Here is a 20,518-nt window from a genome sequence, read left to right on the forward strand (position 1 = left end):
CACCCCCACCCTCCTCTAACTTATCTCTCCACACTTCAGGCTCTCTGCCTTTATTCCTGATGAAAGGCTTTTGCCCGAAACGTCGATTTTGCCTGTCCTCGGATGCTGCCTGAATTGCTGTCCTCTTCCAGCACCACTGATCCAGAATCTGGTTTCCAGCATCTGCAGTCATTGTTTTAACTCTTTGTCCCCCAGTTACCAGCCTATGGTATAGGGTCCTTGACTTGCATGAAGTACATGACAGTGCTCCAGGACATAGGAGTCATGGCAGCTGTCAGGACAGTGGGCACACACCTCCCGGAAGTGGTAACAGTGATTGCAAATCACCCAAACATCAATGGAATGGAATTCTGCAGTGTTGTGATACATCCCTCTCAGTGCCAAGTGTGTGCAGTTAATGGTACCCTGTACCTGGGGGATCCCAGCCATGTTCCTGAATCCTACTGTTCAGGCTACAGCCCTGATCTCCTCATGGGGAAACAAAATGAACCAGTTTGACCTCACATCGGTCACTGTCCTGATACATCAGTGGGTGCACAACTGAGAGTCCACACACACAGTCACCCATTGTTCTCTGGAAGGAGCCAGTCACACAGAGGTTCAGAGCAGCCGTCACCTTCGCAACCACCAGAAGGGACAGTCTCCCACTCCTGCAGACCTCAGCTACAACAATATCCAGCACAGTTCCAACTGTGGGATAAAAAGAGACAGGACTAAGCCTGGCTCATTCCCAGGAAATGGAGTTACGCTTGGAAATCTCCGGACATTCTGTACATCCCCACACCTCCGGAGGCCCCCTGTGGCTGGGACCTCTCCATGAACACTTCATCCTGCACAGTGACTTGCTACTGTTCCTGTGCTTGCTGTTGGCACTGTCCCTCTTGCATGCAATGTCATCTTCTCTAAAAGGCTACTGTAGAAACTAACATCCTACCAACAGAAGGGCCCAGGACTCTCAGTGGAAATGATCCAGTTTAGAAACACAAGGAATGAAGGAGGTTCTTAGGTGTCAGAAGAGTAATCGGTGAAATGCCTTGTAAACAACGATAAAATGAGATGTGCTGCACTCCAATAACAATGGTCATGTCTCCATCATTCATTCATTAGCAGCCTCAGTACATACCACACTAGCTGAGGGACCAGAACATTACATCAAAAGTGAGTGCCTGCTACGCTCTAATCCCCTTCCCATCTCAAAACTACCCAGTCATTCAACTTCTCACTTCTCAACAATCGTTACACTTACCTGTCAGATGGTGAGGTGATAGAGTGCACTACCCACAGTACTTCTGAAAATTGCACAAATAATGCCAGCATTGGTCACTTTGTTAAGTCATTATTTCAATTTCATTGAGATGCCAATGCTTAAGCAGTAAGCACAGATGGCATGGTGAAACTCATCTTTCACCAACACCTGACTCCGAAGCACCTTCATCCCAAGTAGCAAATGGCCAATGAAATGATTGCAAATTAAACGTAGCTCAAGTTTTTGCACGGATACTTCATGTATTTGTTCCTTCCTTGACCATCAAGTGACACTGACTCTGCCCGCCCTGAACATTGTCCTAGTTATTTTCCAGTAGTACAGTATTTCATATCTAGGGAGCTGAAAATAATGATAGGAAACACAGTTCATGCTGGACACCGCCAGTACCAGGCTCCACTTGGTTGCCAGGTAACCACACATCCTCAGAGCCTCTATGCCCTGCTATCTCTCACATTGCCTCAGCTGCCCATTTCCACTCATTCCTTGCACCTTTGCCATGTGGAGATCCATCATATTGAACTTCACCTGCAACTGTCCTTCCAAAACTCTTTAATGATACACACCTTACTCTTCTTTGCTCCCCGTGTGGAAGCCACTAACCATCCCTTCTACACTATGGCTTATCGTACTCTGATACTGTTCACATATACCCCATTCACCTTCTTGTCTGATACTGCCACAAATCTCATCATAGTTCACATCGTTCAGACCGCTATAAGGTTCTACTCATTATATTTAATACATTCGCACTTCCTGAGTAATCATTTACTTAGTTTCATTGGAATTGGCCAAACCTACAATTTAAATGGATACTTTCAGAAAGTTCCAGGCTCAGGAGAATTTCCCATCAGAATCTTCAATTTCCTGGGCATATCCTTCGGAATCTGCGACCAAGGGGATTCTGTAGAGTCTCCATGCACAACTCCCATCTACTGGAATAACAACTGTCTAGCCATTGGAAAATCCAGGGCCTGCACATTCACTTATAGAAACATTAATGGGCCATGTCCACATACCGTCAATCCATATAGGTTTTCACAAAAGTCATATCAACCCTAGTTAAAATACGCCAATGGGCCAAGGAGTGGCTGATGGAGTTTAATTTAGATAAGTATGACATGCTGCATTTTGAAACGCAAATCAGGGCAGAACTTTATACAATTAATGGGAAGATCCCGGGGTGTGTTGCTAAACAAAGAGACCTTGGAATGCAGGTTCATAGTTCCTTGCAAGTTGAGTCACAGGGTAGATAAGATAGTGAAGAAGACATTTGGTATGCTTTCCTATGTTGTTCAGAGCATTGAGTATAGAAATTTTGAGGTTATGTTGCGGTTGTACAGGACATTGGTTAGGCCAGTTTTGGAATATTGCATGCAACTCCTATAGGAAGCATGTTGTGAGACTTGAAAAGGTTCAGAAAAGATCTAGAAGGATGTTCCCAGGATTGGAGGGTTTGAGCTATAGGAAGAGGCTGAATAGGCTGGGCTATTTTCCCTGCACGGTCAGAGGCTAAGGGGTGATCTTGCAGTGGTTTATAAGATCATGAGGGTCATGGATAGGGTAAATAAACAAGGTCTTTTCCCCACAGTGAGGCAGTCCAAACCTAGAGAGCATAGGATTAAGGGGAGAGGGGAGAGATTTAAAAGGGACCTAAGGGGCAACTTTTCAATGCAGAGAGTGACGCATGGATAGAATGATTTGCCAGAGGAAGTAGTGGAGGCTGGTACAATTATGACATTTAAAAGACTTCTGAATGATATCTGAATAGAAAGGGCTTAGAGGGATAGGGACCAAGTGCTGGCAAATGGGAGTTGATTTATATAGGATATCTGGTTGAGCCAAAGGGTCTGTTTCTGTGCTGTATATCTCTATCACTCTATGATATTACTTTTACCTATAATACTTAAAGGGCAGGAAGAGAGAGACCCTAATTTAAATCTGGTTTATTATTCTCTTGCTTTACTTTTCTTTAGCAATGGAAACTTGACAACATGGATGCCATTTGAACACAACCTCCATAAAATTCTGACCAGCAGCAACCAGCAGATAAGAGTTTACATGTACTCCCTGAATTATGACACTCTTTGCACTTTATGAATCGCCAACACATGGATTTGTAGGCGAGATTGCTGCATCAGCCAGTTTTTCACAAAGGGAGCCCACTGTTAGTAATCTTACTGCAAATGTCTGTACATTTCTGCTTCAAACAACCAGTAATTTCTGATAAGGAAGCATCCAAACCACATTAGTTATGCTGAAGCGCCACTAGACTCAAAACCCTGCTTACTCCTCACAGATACTCCAGAGCTGCTGACTTTTTCTAGCAATTCCTTTTGTTGCATCACAACTATATCATTGTAATCTCAATAACATGGCTGAAGCTACTGGTTTGTTTAAACTATCTTTACTTCTACATTTGTTCATAAGTTTCTTTTTATAACAACAGAACAGGAAACAGTCCCAGTTCAACTAAATAACTGCCTCTGATCTCCATATCTCACAAAAGTCTGATGTTTGCAAAAGAGTAAGATAACTAACAATGGGTTTCAATGACTCCCTTTATGAAGAACTGGCTGATGCAGCAATCTCGCCTACAAATCCTTGTGTTTGAATTATGCCTATAATTTACAGTTTACAATTAGACCTTCAACAGCAATATGACTGTGTCTAAGCTCCTGTAGCTGTGCTCAATTTATTGAAAGAACCTTAACTGGACTTGCACTTCTTGGTTTCTCTAACCCACAAGAACAGACCCAGATATCTTTGAGTTTCCGTAATTTGTAGTTTGTAGCTTTTCTCTTTTACTTTTCTGTTCTTTCTTTCTCAAATGTATGTCTGCGTGAATGTGTGTGATGAACTCTTCTCCCAGGTTTTGAATGCAAGAATAACTACTTACTTTTTTTTAACCCTAGAGAATTTGTTATGGGTCATTATAGACTGGATTTCAGACAAGCTTTGAAGACAGATACCAGCTATTTTTAAAAATGAAAGGAAAGTAAGAAAAAAAAACAAGCTCCTGTTATGGGGAGGAGAGAAGACAGTAATAATTGTTCAATTCACAACTCCATCTTGTCTGGGACAGATCAAATAATTCACCTAGTGTTTTTGAAATTATTAATATTATAAACATTTTCAAACATTCCATTTTGATATTATCCACATTAAATAGCATAATTATCCAAAGTTATTTAGTTTTGAAAATTAAAAATTAATTTCAAATCAATATGACACTGAAACTAAGCTGCAGTTCATTCCCTCATTTTGACCAGAATTTTTAAGTTTTTAATTCACAGTAAAGGAAATGTAATATAGAAAATAATTTGTAGGATCTGGCCTTTTTGAAAATGTGTTGGAATAAGAAAAAGAAGCAGGATTAAAAAGCATAACTCAATGGGCAGAACCTTCCCAATCCCTGAACGATGTGGGCATTGGAGAGTCAGTTGCAAAAATAAGGCAAGATCAGTAAAATACGATTATTGGTGTCAAGAAAAAAAAAATTGATACTGCAACCAAGTTTTGAACTGGAAGAAAAGAGAGCTGGGAAAGGCCTATTTGAATTCATCAACATTTCACTAACACCTTATGGATATGGGATTTCCTATTCTCGACATAGAAACCAGACAGTGACAATTCCTGACAATAAAGTCAGAGTGTGTTCTTGGCAACACCAGCTCACTGTCTTGGAGGGCAGACACCAACATCTTAGGGCAGCCTTCGTGGGCAGCAACCACCCATAAACCAAATGCCCCTCCACAGCATCTCACTAATGAAGGTTGGCATCAGAGAAGTGCCAACCTCTCCATATCATCGTGGCACATCGCCCACCCACTTACAATACTGTTCTGTGATTCAATGCTACATATTCAAATGCATCAGTAGCCTTCATTATAATGTTGCTGCCACAACACTTTACACACAGAAAATTGTGAACCCTTAGAATTATCCACTACAGAGGACAATGAAAACCCTGTCTTTGAATATGTTTTAAGATAGAGATTGATAAATTTCAATGACCGGTGGCATACAAGGGTATGGGACTGGAAAAAGAACGTGAAACACTCAATCAGCCGTGATTAGATTGAATGCTAAGGCAGACTCAATAGCCTGAATGGCCTAATTTTGTTCCTATGTTCCTCTAACAAGTGATTATCTCATGGATTAGGCCATGGTGTATCTCAAGGCTGCTCTTATATGATAAATAAAACTGCAGATGCTGGAAATCTGAAACCAAAACAGAAATTGCTGGAGAAATTCAGGCAGCATCTGTGTAGAGAAAGCAGAGTTAGCATTTTAAGTCTAGTTCTGAAGAAGTGTCACTGGACATATTTCTCTCTCCATAGATGCTGCCAGACCTGCTGATGTTCTCCAGCAATTTCTGTTTTTCTGTGTTTGCGTTCATTCACTTTGCAACTACTTGGATGCACACAGCATCTCTGCCTTGCCTTTTCACGCATTGGCCCCTTGGCCAAAGCTTAAAGACTCACAGTATTCGTGACTTGTCTTTACTTTTAGCACAGGACATGTTGCTGTACAGCACATTGTGTCATTGTCATACCTTAACTATGTGCCAGCAATTGACATGGCAAACTTATTGGAAATGCTTCAACCAAACTCCAAGGGGAGTAATCACTGATCAAGTCAGAGCTTTCTAGCACAGTCCACTAACAGTCTAGAAGTTTAGACATAGTCAGTTGGCCACTTTGGGTTGTCAGTGTCAGAGAGTCTGTATCAACACAATACAGACAGTGAACCTGGCTAGTTGGGCAGGTCCAGTGCAATTCAGCCACAGTTCACCAAAGTGCAATATGTCGGTCAGAAACCTGCACAGAGATCAGTCAGGAACCCAGTCACTCATCAGTCAGACTATGTGCCCCAATTGATCATGCCTGTGGGTCACCATTAGTCCTTGGGGTCAGATCAGTGAAGTTCAGGAGGTTATCAGGGGCCATTGCTATGGTTTAGATGTTTGGGATGTTAATTGTGTGGATTGGAGGCAGTATGGTGGGATGTGGAGGGGCAATAATTGTGAAGGGAGGCATTTCATTATATAAGGCTGGGAAATGACAGTGTCTTAGAAAACAGAGTCATTGAGTCATACAACACAAAACAGACCCATCGTCCATGCCAAACAGGTTTCTTAAACTGAACTCGTCCTTGTGTTTGGCCCATTTCTTTCTAAACCTTTATTATTCATGTACCTGTCCCAAAGTCATTTTTGAATGTGGTAATTGAATTCACCTTTACCACTTCCTCTAGCAGTTCATTCCACATATGCACCATCATCTGTGTCAAAACATTGGCCTTCAGATCCCTTTTAAATCTTTCCCCTCTCACCTTAAACTATGCCTCTAGATTTGGACTTCCCCACTGTGGGAAAATACCTTGGCTATTCACTTTATCTATCACCTCATGATTTTATAAAAGCTCTATAAGGTCAACACACTCAGCCTCCAATGCTCCATGAAAAAAAAATCCCAGCCTATCCAGCCTCTCCCTCAAACCCTCCAGTCCTGGCAACATCCTTGTAAATCTTCTCTGTACCCTTTCCAGTTTAATAATATCCTTCCTATAGAACAGCAATGAGAATTATACACAATACTCCAAAAGGTGGCCTCACCAACGTCCTGTACAACTGCAACATGATGTCCCAACTCCTTTAGTGAACATATTTACCAACTGAAGGCAGGCATGCCAATCATTGTCCACCATCCTGTCTATCTGTGATGCCACATTCAAGGAGTCCCGTATCCACATCTCTAAGTCTCTCTGTTCGATGACTCCTCCCAGGTTCTACATTAACTATGTAAGTGCTGCCCTAGTTTGTCTTACCAAAATGCAACACCTTGCATTTATCTAAATCAAACTCCATCTGCCACTCCTTGACCCATTGGCCCAGCTGATCAAGATACTTTTAGACAGCCTTCTTCACTGTCCGCTATGCACCACTTTTAGTGTCATCCACAAACTTACTAACCATGCCTCCTACATTCTCATCTGTCAGGCAGGGGCTTGGGGAATATTGTTTAGATATGATGTCATAACTAAAAGATGTGTGTGAAAGCTAAGTACTGACAAACTCAACATCAAGGAAGAATGAAACATGGAGACTTGGGGGGCCCTGGTTACCAGGCTGAGTCTGTGACTCGCTCTGCCAAATGTGATCTGCGTGCTTTCTGTATTCCAGTGAATCATAAATGTGCATTGGAAATGGAAATTGGCTGTGAGGAGTTTGTGGGATAAGTGTTTTCTTCCTGTTTGAGCACATGGACGGTATTTGTGAGTGATGTGTGGACCTTTAAGGGATGAGTTCATTTTTCAAGCACTTACACAACACAGGGTTGAAGACATCTGTAATCTTAGCCTCCTGCATGAAATACATGCAGTGTCCAACCGTGTGGGATACAAACCCTGGGCACAAGCAATCCTAACCTTGTCATTGCAGATTGATCATAAGCAGCTCTGTGAATCAGGAGTGATCTCAGGTGATCTTAAAGTTCTTGCCTGTTGGTCACAATTCACAAAGACAAACCAATATCTCACAGGCTACAGATGAGCACAGTGATGATTCCTTCTCACCTTAAATAAAGTATTTGACAACATGTTCTTATATACAATAATGATTTTCTTAGATGATGTGGAACTGTGGGTAGAGGAGCCTGAAAAACGTTTTAAGTGATCCTATCACACTTTCAAACTCCGACTGTATTTTTGCAACATGGTTGGTGTTGCATGCTTTGGAATAAGATCCATTATGTAAAAAGGTCCATGTGCAGGCATCCCATGGCACTCCTTGTCGAAGTCCTCCATGGCCCACTGTATCAAGGATTATGCTACACTGTTGGAACAAATTACTGCAGATGCTGAAATCTGTACTGAAAACAACAAATGCTGGAGATCACAATGGGTCAGACAGGAATCCAAGGAAGATAGTTCAGTTTAAGTGATCAGACTGTGAGAATGACAGAACAATGGTGTGTCTAACTGCTGTACTTGAAAGAGAAGACAGTCCCACTAGGATGGGGGGAGAGGAGAGAGAACATGATGAAAGAGAACGTAACAAGTAAACTGGTGTGTCTAACTGCCAGTTACACTGTCAGTTGTGTGTGATATGAGTGTTGACTGCACAGATTAGTAAGGATCTGTCCTGTTTGTGATATTACCCCATATAGGTTCATTGGAACTGTGACCAATTAATCCAGGCACAGCAGGGATCATCATCACTGTAACAATGGTACAATGAAGGCACAGAGAAATTGAGGCCCACCAGATGCACCAGTAAGCTGAGGACCAGCGCAGCAACCTACAGTAACTGCCTAACAGTCTCCACATGAAGACATCGCAGCTGAAGGTCCCTAGAGCTTCTTCCAGATCTACGAGCAAAGTGCAGTGCTACCACAGACTGAGGACATCCTCGGATGCTGTGGCATGACTTTGTCAACTGCTGGAGTGGAGCATGTGGCTTGAAGGGATGGCCGGCCATCAAGGTGACAACTGCACTGAACGGTTTTGTAACTTATTACTTCCAAGGATCCAGTGGGTAATTGTGTGGGAACTCTTAACCCTCAACTGGACCAAAGAATGTTACTAATTCAACTTGTACCAGATCACATTGCTTCATCTCATTTCCCTGCAACATGGTGAATCCTGCAACCTGGATAGCATGGCTGCTTCCTCCCAGGTCCAGGCTATAGGCTGTACAAATATTGTGTTGAGAGTGCCACATCATTATGCAGCTGACTTCTTCAACAGAAAAGGGGTCCATTTTATCAATTTACAAGTCATCACGGAGATCATTGGTACACCATCTCAGACATATGTGCCAAGTATCCTAAAAGCCACTCTGAAGGCCATATCCTTGAGAACTCTCATTTTCCTGCTTTGTCTCAAGAGCTGGATGCCTTACAAGATTAGTTACTGTGAGACAAAGGGTTGCTTTCTGTGACCGGGGTGATGGCTCCATTCACAACCGCCAGACTGAGGCTGTGTAGATACAACGTGGCCTTAATTGCCTCCTTAATTGCTAAGACGAGCAGATAAGGGTCCTTGAAAATGAGATTCCAATGTTTGTTTCTGAGGAGGCTGTGAGTACAATTCAGATAGAGTGTGCCACATGATCCTTGTATGATGTGCTCTACCAACTGGAGCAAACAAAGAGGGGATGTTTTGGATCCTGAAGATTTGGGAGAGAAGTAGCAGTCTTCTGAGGAGGAACAAGAGAACACTGAGCAAGAGGAACATCACCTTCACCATGGTAGAGTGGTGCAACGTCAAATGGAACAAGCCAGATGGGACTTCATTTTCTACCAGATGTTGTTTGGATGATGAAGATCCACTAACTATAAATTTATTGTTGCTTGAAAGGCAAGAAGCTCCTGTTCATTCCCAAAAGAAAGTGCAGCTTTTTTGTTAGATTTTTCTTCACTTTTGTTCTTCTTCAATAAAAGTTAATGTTTTTAGCTGTTTGAAGACTTTCCAACATGCAATTCTCCCAAATTAAAAATGAAAAGATGTTCCAATATGTTGGGAGTTAGGAGGAGAGCAGCACTCCCTTCGACAGGGTTATAGCAAGCTCTGTCATTAAGTATAACCTGTGTAGCTTGATTCTTGTAGTTGCAATTACAATAATAATTGATCAGACAAGTGATGTAATATAGTAACAATGTGAACTTCTATTTGCAATGAAGTGTTACTAGTGCCACTAGAAGTTGTTTTTTTTCATTGCTTTCCCACTCCATGTATAATGAAGAGCCAATCCTGGCTGGCACCAATTGCCCTGGTACACAACTGGGCTTCAGTTATGGTGTCAGCAGTGGAAATTCTGAAAGGTCCTGGCTGTAGCGAATAATTTGCCTCTGGGGAGTGCACAATAACGTGGACACAGTGTCACTGAGGTAGTGGTGCATATACAGCAAGGTGAGCAGTGTGAATTGAGTGAGAAAACTCACTCAAGCTCACGGAGAGAAATCTTCCATAAAGTCCCAAAGTTATTTTGGGGAAAAGTTAGCTCACGCAATGTACAAAAATAAACACGCTATTGTCCCTACAGTTGTGATGTATGTGGCATAAAACCCAAGTCTCCTCCCATTCCATTTACCTCATTTCAATCTTTCAGTTCATTTTTCTGTTCCCTCAGTTCTTGCATTTTTATCTCGTTATCTCTTGAAACCATCTAAATTATTTGCATATTAACCACTTTCTGTGGTCACAAGTTCTACAATGTACACGTCCTGAATGAAGAAATTTCTCTTTACTTCCTTATCAAATAACTATTTTTCTACTTCTGGCTCCTACCTGTGGTTTCTGCCACATGTGGAAACATTACTGCCAAATTGACCCTGGCCAATTCATTTATTATATTAAAGACCTCTTCTCAAGATTCTCTGAAGGAAAATGCCCCAACCTGCTAACTGTAATCTCTCAACTTGGTACCATCCCTGCAATGCTTTCCACACTTTCTCCAATTCTTTACTTTTTGTTCAGTGCTTTGTTAACATTTTAGTTGCTTTGCTGACCTACAATGACCTACTTTGCTGCTATTAATGATTTGTTCACCAGTACCTCTGTTTGAACTATTTGTTTTTCTACAATTTCTTACTTTATGCACATCTTGCTTTGTCTGTTAAAATGCATCCCCTCGTATCTTGTTAAAAATTCAATTATTGCTCAGTTTGCAAGCTTCTTAGTGGGAGAAAGTGAGGGCTGCAGATGTTGAAGATCAGAGTCAAAAAGTATGATGTTGGAAAAGCACAGCAGATCAGGTAGCATCTGAGGAGCAGGAGGGTCGATGTTTTGGGTATAAGCTCTTCATCAGGAATGTGGGGAGCCCAAGGGGGCTGAAAGATAAATGGGAGGGGATGTGGAGCTGGGGGGAAGGTAGCTTGGAGTGCGATAGGTAGATGAAGGTGGGGGGGTGTGGAGGGTGGAGCAGATAGGAGAGAAGGAGGATGGACAGTTGGGACAGTTCAAGAGGGTGGTGCCAAGTTGGCTTGGATCTGAGATAAGTTGAGGGGAGGGGAGATGAGGAAACTGGTGAAATCGACATTACTCCCTTGTGGTCGGAGGGTCCCAAGGTGGAAGATTGATGTGTTCTTCCTCCAGGTGCCGGGTGGCTAGAATTTGGCAGTGGAGGAGGCCCAGGACTTGCATGTCCTTGGTGGAGTGGAAGGGGGAGTTGAAGCGTTCGACCACAGGGCGGTGGGGTTGTTTAGTGCGTGTGTCAAAAAAGTTTCTTTGTGTTTTTATTTCATTTGCTAATTAAATGTGAGTGACTTTTGCTCATCTCTAATAGCTCTTGAGAAACTATTGCTGAGCTGCTTAGTGAACTGTTGCAACTGTCAGGGAATGGGGACATCCACAGTGCTGTTAGGAAGGGAGTTCCAGAATTTTGACCTAGTGACTGTCAGGGAACGGTAATATATTTCCAGGTCAGAGTCAGAATAATTTGCAGCCATTCATTTGTCCTTTTAACTGGTTTAGGAACATTTAGGAACAGTTCTTGTGGGTAATGGCAGTGCATGTTGTAGATCGTACACATTGCTGCCAGTGTGCGCCAGTGGTGAAGGAAGCGATTGTTGAAGGTGATGGATAGGATGCCAATCAAGTGGGATGTTTTGTCCTGGATGGTGTCAAGCTTCTTGGAACTTCATGTTCTTGCCAGGCTTTGGGAGAGAGGTGATGATTTATTCACAGCAGAATTCCTGCCCTGCTCTGTAGTCACAGTATTTATATAGTTGGTCCCTTTCAGTTTCTGGTCAATGGTAACCACGAGGATGTTAATTGGATTCCCATTGACTCTAGGGTTCCTTGACGCCACACTTGGTCAAATCCTCCCTTCATGTCAAATTAGGGAATCCTACAGTGCAGAAAGAGGCCATTCAACCCATCAAGTCTGAACCGACCCTCTGCAAGTATCCCACCCAGACCCAACCCCAGCACCCCCATCTGTAATCCTGCATTTCGCCCTGGGTAATCCACCTTGCCTGCACATTCCTAGACACTATGGGCAATTTAGCAAGGCCAATCCACCTAACCTTTGGACTGTGGGAGGAAACCGATGCACCACAGAGAAAACCCACACACATACTGGGAGAACATGCAAAGTCCACAAAGACAGTCACCCAAGGCTGGAATGAAACCTAGGTCCCTGAAGCTGTGAGGTAGCAGTGCTAACCACTGAGTCTCCATGTCTCACACAAATGTTGTCATTCTGGTCAAGGACAGGAGATTGTTCTTGGGTTAATAGTGGAGGTTCAGGGCGTTAGATATTAGTGCAAGCTCTGGGGTCACTACCTTGTGACTGGGGTCAGTGATGATTTGGAGATCAGGGTTAGTGTTACAGTTAGCCACGGGTTGAGTAGGTTTTAATTCCTCTCACTTTTCCTGGCTAACTATTCAGATTAGTAAATCATAATCATCTGAAGTTTAACTTGGAGTTTGGGATTGTTTTTAAAGGGTTCCAGATGATGTATATTTGACCATCAGATGTTTCAATTTCCTGACCAGTTCCCCTACTGTCAATACTGTCAGAGCTTCTGCATGATCCCAACGTGCAATATTTTGTCTAAAACAGCTGCCAATATCAACAGATCTAGACTAGCTAAATCAGTAATGAACATTGTAAATAACAAAAGTTCCTTCTCTAATCCACACTGAATTTGACTTTCTATCCTCTTTCCATTTAAAGAATTACCTTCTACCTTTTCAAACATAACGATATATTTGGGGTAGCACTGTGGTTCAGTGGTTAGCACTGCTGCCTCACAGCACCAGGGTCCTGGTTTCGATTCCTGCCTTAGGCAACTGTCTATGTGGAGTTTGCTCATTCTCCCTGTGTCTGCATGGGTTTCCTCTGGGTGCTCTGGTTTTCTCCCACAATCCAAAGATGTGCAGTTTAGATGAATTGGCTGTGCTAAATTGTCCATAATGTTAGGTGGATTAGTCAAGGTAAATATAGGGGAATGGGTCTGAGTGGGTTGCTCTTCAGAGGGTCTTTGTGGACTTGTTGGGCTGAAGGGCCTTTTTCCGTACTGTTGGTAATCTAATATCAGTTGTTATGATCCCAGCTGGTGGTACTACTGCATAAATCAGATCCCAGAACAAAAGCTGGGCTGATAGATTATAGTTTGTTCTTTGTTACTTTAATGGGTGGCCTTTCACTGAAACAGAAGTACACAGGCCACAGATTCAGTTTAAAAAAATAAGACAAGAGTTTATTTCACAAAAGAAATAAAATATAAAACAAACTATACCAAGCTATCTAAACAGAATATTGTTTGAAAGATTGCAAAACACGTGGCAAAACAAAATCCTATCTATTCCCTAATACCAGCAGTCCACAGGTCCTCAAATCCAGAAACATTTATATTCTCTATCAAATCTGTAGGTTTGAATTAGTTGCTTTATCTCCATTCTAGTCCTTTGAACTGGAGAATTCTCCCTGAATAGTCACACAGAAGAGTGCTTAAACTTTCTCAGTCTTTTAATAATACATAGGATTCCAGTCAGACACTTGTGGTCTTGCAGTTTTAAAAACTATACTCTTTCACTGAGGTAACCTATTTCCTGAGCTACTCTGATATTTTCCTTTTCCGAGGAGAATCTGCATATCTTTGAATGACCCAGAAGTTTTCCATCTCTCGGTATTTCTAAGCTTAAGCCAATCCTTGACCATTCTAAACCCAAAGACAAGCTAATGGCTTCCAATATTTTCTCTTCCCTGTTGTAAACAAGCACAATATAAACAGACTACCATTAGCATTTCAGCAGACTTGCAAACCTGCTCTCTGACACATATTAGTTTTAAGTCATGGTTCTGTAAAAACCGGCCTAGATATTTTTAAACCTCTTTACAAAAATAGATCCATACCCATGGTTTTATTTCATTTATTCATGGGACAAGGGCATCGTTAGCAAGGCCAGCATTTAATACTCACCCGTAACTGCCCAGAAGGTAGTTAAGGATCAACTACATTGCTGTGGGTCTGGAGTCACATGCAGGCCAGACCAGGTAAGGATAGCAGTTCCTTTCCCTAAAGGACAATAGTGAACCAGATGGATTTTTCTGGCAATCGACAATGGATTCACAGTCATCATTAGACTCTTAATTCCAGATTTTATTTTCATTAAATTCAAATTGCACCATCTGCCATGGTGGGATTTGAACCCAGATCCCCAGAATATTATCTGGGTCTCTGGACCCTACCTAACAGCCTTCCTGGTTTAGCAAATTTATTATCCATATTCCCATTCATTTATATTGAGCCTGTCACGTGATGGATTATCAATTTACAAGAATAAAGAAATAAATCACAGAATAAATCATCCAGTCCTTTCCTCCAGTTCAGGATAGGTACTTGAAATGTTACAATGCAAATCTTATTAAAATGATTATCTCTTTAGTAGGAAACAAAATATGCATTTGTGGTTTATAGTAACAGGAAGTTATTCACAGAGTATTGCTAAGACTATCTTAATTGTTGATCATACAGGCTAAAGATAGTTTATAATAATCTCCAGTTACTTACTTGGATCCGACTTAGAAAATGTATCTCTGTCCAAAAGATTCCTGTGGAGAAACAAAATTTGTCATTAAACAAGAGCTCATGTTTAATATTTAAATTGTAAGAAAAATATGCAACAGCTTTGCAGATTTCCTGCCATAGCTTGAAATACTTTAGTTGGAATGTCATGTCAAATTATAGCCTCTAAATACTTGAACTCAGCATTGTCTATAGGCAAGATTTACCAATTGTCAGACAAGCTCCATATCAAAGCACACCATTGCACCGTGACCCCCACACTGTTTCACAAAATACTTCTTTCTGCTATACAAGCCTGAGTGAGATTTCTGAGATTGGTAAATTTGCCATATAGAACAGTTTGCCTAAATTAGAGATTTCAAGCATTTGGGTAAAATAAATGTTAGGAAGTTACATTAAAAATAGAAGTCAAACAGAATTGTTTTGTCTAAAGGCTATTAAATGTGTGATGAGATGCCGATGAAGACAGAAGCAAAAGCAAGTACTTAATGAGGCACCAAGAGTAACCTAACGTTATGTTCAGGAATTGGGCTATGATGAGCAGACTAGCAGTTCAGGTAGACAAAAAAGGATTGAAACCCTTGTTAATTCTAACTTTTCTGGTTGTCAGAAAGTCCTATACAAAATTGTCAATTAACAAGCAACCAGAAATGTAACATTATGGGGTGGGCTTTATCTCAGAGAACCCAGATGAAACTGCTCAAACTAATTTGTTTAGGGCACAGAGACATGCACTTCATTAGCTTTGCAATAATTACAACCAAAGTTTACATGTCAAATGGCAATATTCTCATCAAATCTGACAGCCAGTCCCAAACAAGTATGCAAAGTTTCCAACTATGTTGGCAGCCTCAGCATGAAGAACGACCCTTTAGAAATGAGATGATAATGAATCTTTGGAACTCATTGCTACAGAAGGCTGTGAAGGCCAAGTCATTGAGTGTATTTAAGATAGAGATAGATAAGTTCTTGATTGGTAACAGGATCAAGAATTATGGGAAAAGGCGAGAGAATAGGGTTGAGAAACATATCAGCCATAATCAAATGGTGGAGCAGATCTGATGGGCCAAATGGCCTAATTATGCTCCTATATCTTAAAGTCTTAGTGTTCTTTAGTTGCAACAACAGCATATGTGACATAGAAAATTAAATTAAAATAAAAGAAACATTAAACAAGAAAGCAAAATTGGGGACAAAAATAAAGAATTGATCTTTCTCAATAATTTATTGATTGGAAGCATTGCAAAGTTAAAGTTTCTTCACAATATTGAAGTGGGTTGATGCATTAACAAATAGTTGGCTCATCACAAGAGAAAGGAAAGTACAGGATTGAATAGTATCACCTATGCTTTCCATTTACAGCTTCAAAAAATGCTGGAATTACCTACATGAAATGCCATTCAACAAATGCAACTTAATATGTTAAGTTTATTACAGGTACATAAAAACATTGCTCTAAAATAATGACCATTTGTTTCATTTTCAAAACTAGGTACAATTTTCAGAATTTAGGCCAGTCTTAAAACCAGCCATAAAATCCCAATTGGCCCAATGAAAGGGTTCAGAGTCTTGTTAGTTATTATTTATCAATGTGACTTTTTATAAGAACAAAGTCAAACACATGAAGGTTTCTTCTGTGCATTTTCAGAAGGCAGTGACAATTTGATAATAGGAAACTGGAAATCCAGTATGGCATTTTAAATTATTGAAATAAAAAAAGTCAATGCAGAACAAAACATAAGATGAGAGGGACTCCAATGAAAATTAGTTTATGAGAGGGTTCAGAAGAGATTTACCAGGATGTTGTCAGATATGGAAGGTTTGAGTTATAAAGAAAGGCTGGATAGGCTGGGACTATTTTCACTGGAGCGTAGGAGGTTGAGAGGAGACCTGAAAGAAGTTTATAAAATAATGAGAGGTATACAGAGGAACCTCGATTATTCAGCATCCGATTATCCAAATTTCAGATTATCCAGACAAATCGCAAGGTCCCGATGCTTGGCTAAACCGAATTAACCAGCATTCGATTATCTGAACATTCGATTATCCAAGCAAAATACTCCTCACCCAAGACGTTCGGATAATCGAGGTTCCTCTGTAGATAGAGTTAATGGTAGTTGTCTTTTCCCCACGGTGGAGAATTTCAAGAGTAGAGGTCACATTTTAAAGTGAGAGGAGAGAAATTTAAAAAATAAATGAAGTTAAAATAATTTACACTGCGGGTGTTTAGCATGTGGAATGTATGGAATGTACTTCCTGAGGAAGTGGTGGATGTGGGTATAATTACAGTGTTTAAAAGACATGTGAACAAGTACATGAATAAAAAAAATTTGGAGGGATATGGGTCAGGAGCGGGCAGGTGGGACCAATTTAACTTGGGATTACATTTGGCATGGACTGGTTGGACTGAAGAGTCTGTTTCTGTGTTGCATGACTCTATGAGAAATTTTTACAATATGATAATGAAAAGGCCGTAACAATGCTGAGACATGAAATGAACTTTTCCCTTACTTGCACAATGTATCAGTAAAAATACACATGAAATGGCAGAAAGAACAGACAGAATAAATTATATATTGAACAGCATCTGATGTTGGTTTGTACCCAATTATTCCAAGTTGAACAAATTGCAAATAAAGCCTTTACTGGTAACAAATTGAACAATGCTGCTCTTTTGCTGAAGACAAAGGTCAGATTTGTATCTCCTAGCAGAAGGTGCCAAACAGGCCATAAATGGTGGAAAATAAATTCTCCTCGGCCTTTCCAACCATACTGCATTTTCATGTGGCTTTTTTGGTGGGTTGAAAATGCATTGCATGCAAAGGCAGTCCTAGAAATGCTGTAATTTCTCCTGCACATTATTTTCAGATGAAGGTGTCGGCTCCAGTAAGCCCTAAAAATAGGAGCAGGTTGGAGTGTATGTAACCACTGTGGGGAAGCTGGCTGAGGGGTCAGATGATTCTGAAAGCTAAGTATTAAATGCTTTCACACCTTCAATTACCACAATGAGATGTTGCATTGTAATCTGGCTGTATTTTTATTGTACTGATGATGTTCTGTAAAGGTAGTTTGAGATTGATCACCATTGTGCATGACAATACATCTTCAGTTAGTGAAACACACTAAAGAATTTGAAAAAGAAGCAAACTAAGGAGATATGGTGATCTGAGGGTAAATAAAAGGGTGATGAGGTGTTTGTGGAATGAGGTGATTTTGAGCTGCGTTATTAGGTTGAAGAACTGAGTCAGACTTCCTAACCAACCTGTCTCTTGATTCCTGAAGAAGGGCTTATGCCCGAAACGTCGATTCTCCTGTTCCCTGGATGCTGCCTGACCTGCTGCGCTTTTCCAGCAACACATTTTCAACCTGTCTCTTCATCCATACTCCTCACAAACTCCACCCTGCCTTATAAAATGCACTGTGAACCTAACCCCTGTGTGAACAGGGAAATTTAAAGACGGTTCAGGTATGCTTTATTTTCATGTGCAGGTAAAGACATCTGTTTGCATTGAATTTGTACAAAATTGATCAGATTATAGTTGTTCATCCCATTCAGAGATGTTCACCCTCTGTAATCTATATCGTGAGGTACTCCAAAGTCCATCTTCCCATGGCAAATAGTTCATATTCCATGCTACTTTTTAAAATTAAAATGTCCATCTTCTTCATAAATTCACAGGCATAACAGTTGAGGAATGAATGTTGACCAGGTACATTTCTCCTCTTCAGTCAAAACTATCAAAATGGATTTCAGTCTTCTGCTGAGGACTCCACAATTATCAATGCTAGTCTTGACAGAAAACAATTTTCTTCGTGAATGTCAATAAATAGCCAAAAATACTGAATAAAGCAAAGATTTTAGGCCCTGACAACCTCCCAATTGAACACTTGTGCTCCAACACTAGCCATGCCCCAGTCAATCTCATCCAGTCCACTTGTTTGATGTGTGCAACTTTGACAACACTCAGAAGCTCAACAGCATTCAAGACAAAGCAGCCCACTTAATCAGTACACCATCTGCCAACTTTAAAATGCAATCCCTCTATCAACCAGTGCACAGTGGCTCAGCAGTTAGCACTGCTGCCTCATAGCGCCAGGGACCCCGGTGCAATTCCGCCCTCGGATGACTGTCTGTGTGGCGTTTGCATATTCGCCTTGTGTCTGTGTGGATTTCCTCCAGGTGCTTCAGTTTCCTCCCACAGTCTAAAGATGTGCAGGTTTGGCAGATTGGCCATGCTGAATTGCCCATAGTGTCCAGGGATGGGCAGGCTAGGTGGGTTAGCCATTGGGGAATGCAAGGTTACAGGGATAAGATCTGGGCGGGATACTCTTCAGACGGTCAGTGTGGCCTCAATGGGCCAAACAGCCTGCTTCTGCACTGTAGGGATTCTAGAATTCTATCTACCACTTTTTCTACAGCAACTTGCTAAGGCACCATGACAGCACCTTCCAAAACCACAATCACCTTAAAGGACACTGGCAGCAGAACCCGGAACACCATACCTCCCATTTCTCCTCCAAGTTGCACACCATCCTGACTTGGAAGACTATCTTGATTTTATTCTACTTGTGGGATGTGGATGTCCCTAGTTGAGCCAGCATTCCTTACTGATCCCTAGTTGCCTTGAGAAGGGGTTGGTGAACTGAGTTCCTGAGTTCCTTGTGCTGTAAGTAGACCTACAATGCCCTCAAGGGAGAGAATTCCAAGATGTTGATTCAGTAATATTGAAGCTTAAAAATGTGTTGCTGGAAAAGTGCAGCAGGTCAGGCAGCATCAAAGGAACAGGAGAATCGACGTTTCGGGCATAAGCCCTTCTTCAAGAATGAGGAGGGTGTGCCAAGCAGGCTAAGATAAAAGGTAGGGAGGAGGGACTTGGGGGAGGAGCGTTGGGAATACGATAGGTGGAAGGAGGTTAAGGTGAGGGTGATAGGCCGGAGAGGGATTGGGGGCGGAGAGGTCGGGAAGAAAATTGCAGGTCAAGAAGGCGGTGCTGAGTCTGAGGGTTGGGACTGAGAAAATGTGGGGGGAGGGGAAATGAGAAAGCTGGAGAAATCTGCATTCAAACCTGCAGTCCTTCCTCAGCACCTGTCTGCGGAACCGACTGACCCCGCTTGGACTCCAGATTACATTCAGACCAACATGAATGCAGATTTCTCCAGCTTTCTCATTTCCCCTACCCCCACCTTTTCTCAGTCCCAACCCTCAGACTCAGCACCACCTTCTTGACCTGCAATCTTCTTCCCGACCTCTCCGCCCCCACCCCCTCTCCGGCCTATCACCCTCACCTTAACCTCCTTCTACCTATCGTATTCCCAATGCCCCTCCCCCAAGTCCCTCCTCCCTACCTTTTATCTTAGCCTGCTTGGCGCACCCTCCTCATTCCTGAAGAAGGGCTTATGCCCGAAACGTCGATTCTCCTGTTCCTTTGATGCTGCCTGACCTGCTGCACTTTTGCAGTCCTCACTTTCTCACAGTCATATTGAAGGAAAGCAATATATTTCCAAGTCAGAATAGTGAGCAGATTGGAAGGAAACCTGCAGATGTTGGTGTTCCTATGTATCTGCTGCCCTTGACCTTCTATACACAATTGGTTGGGGTTTGGAAAGTGCTGCCTAAAAAGCCTTGGTGGACTGTTGCAGTGTATTTTATAGGTGGTACACACTGCTGACACTGAGCATCAGTGGTGGAGGGAGTGGATGTTTGTGGATGTGG

General features: G+C 41.7%; 1 protein-coding gene across 3 annotated transcripts in view; it reads right to left on the minus strand.

Annotated features, from left to right (window-relative positions):
* The window catches only part of LOC122561654 (copine-8), a 356,185-nt gene that overhangs the window by 265,359 nt on the left and 70,308 nt on the right, over nt 1-20,518 (minus strand). For all 3 annotated transcript variants that reach the window (XM_043713602.1, XM_043713603.1, XM_043713601.1), the window contains exon 2: nt 14,791-14,831. In XM_043713602.1, the coding sequence (XP_043569537.1) occupies nt 14,791-14,831 (41 nt within the window). The remainder of the gene's footprint in view (nt 1-14,790; nt 14,832-20,518) is intronic.

Source organism: Chiloscyllium plagiosum, chromosome 23 (assembly GCF_004010195.1).
Source record: "Chiloscyllium plagiosum isolate BGI_BamShark_2017 chromosome 23, ASM401019v2, whole genome shotgun sequence".
NCBI classification, from domain to species: domain Eukaryota; kingdom Metazoa; phylum Chordata; class Chondrichthyes; order Orectolobiformes; family Hemiscylliidae; genus Chiloscyllium; species Chiloscyllium plagiosum.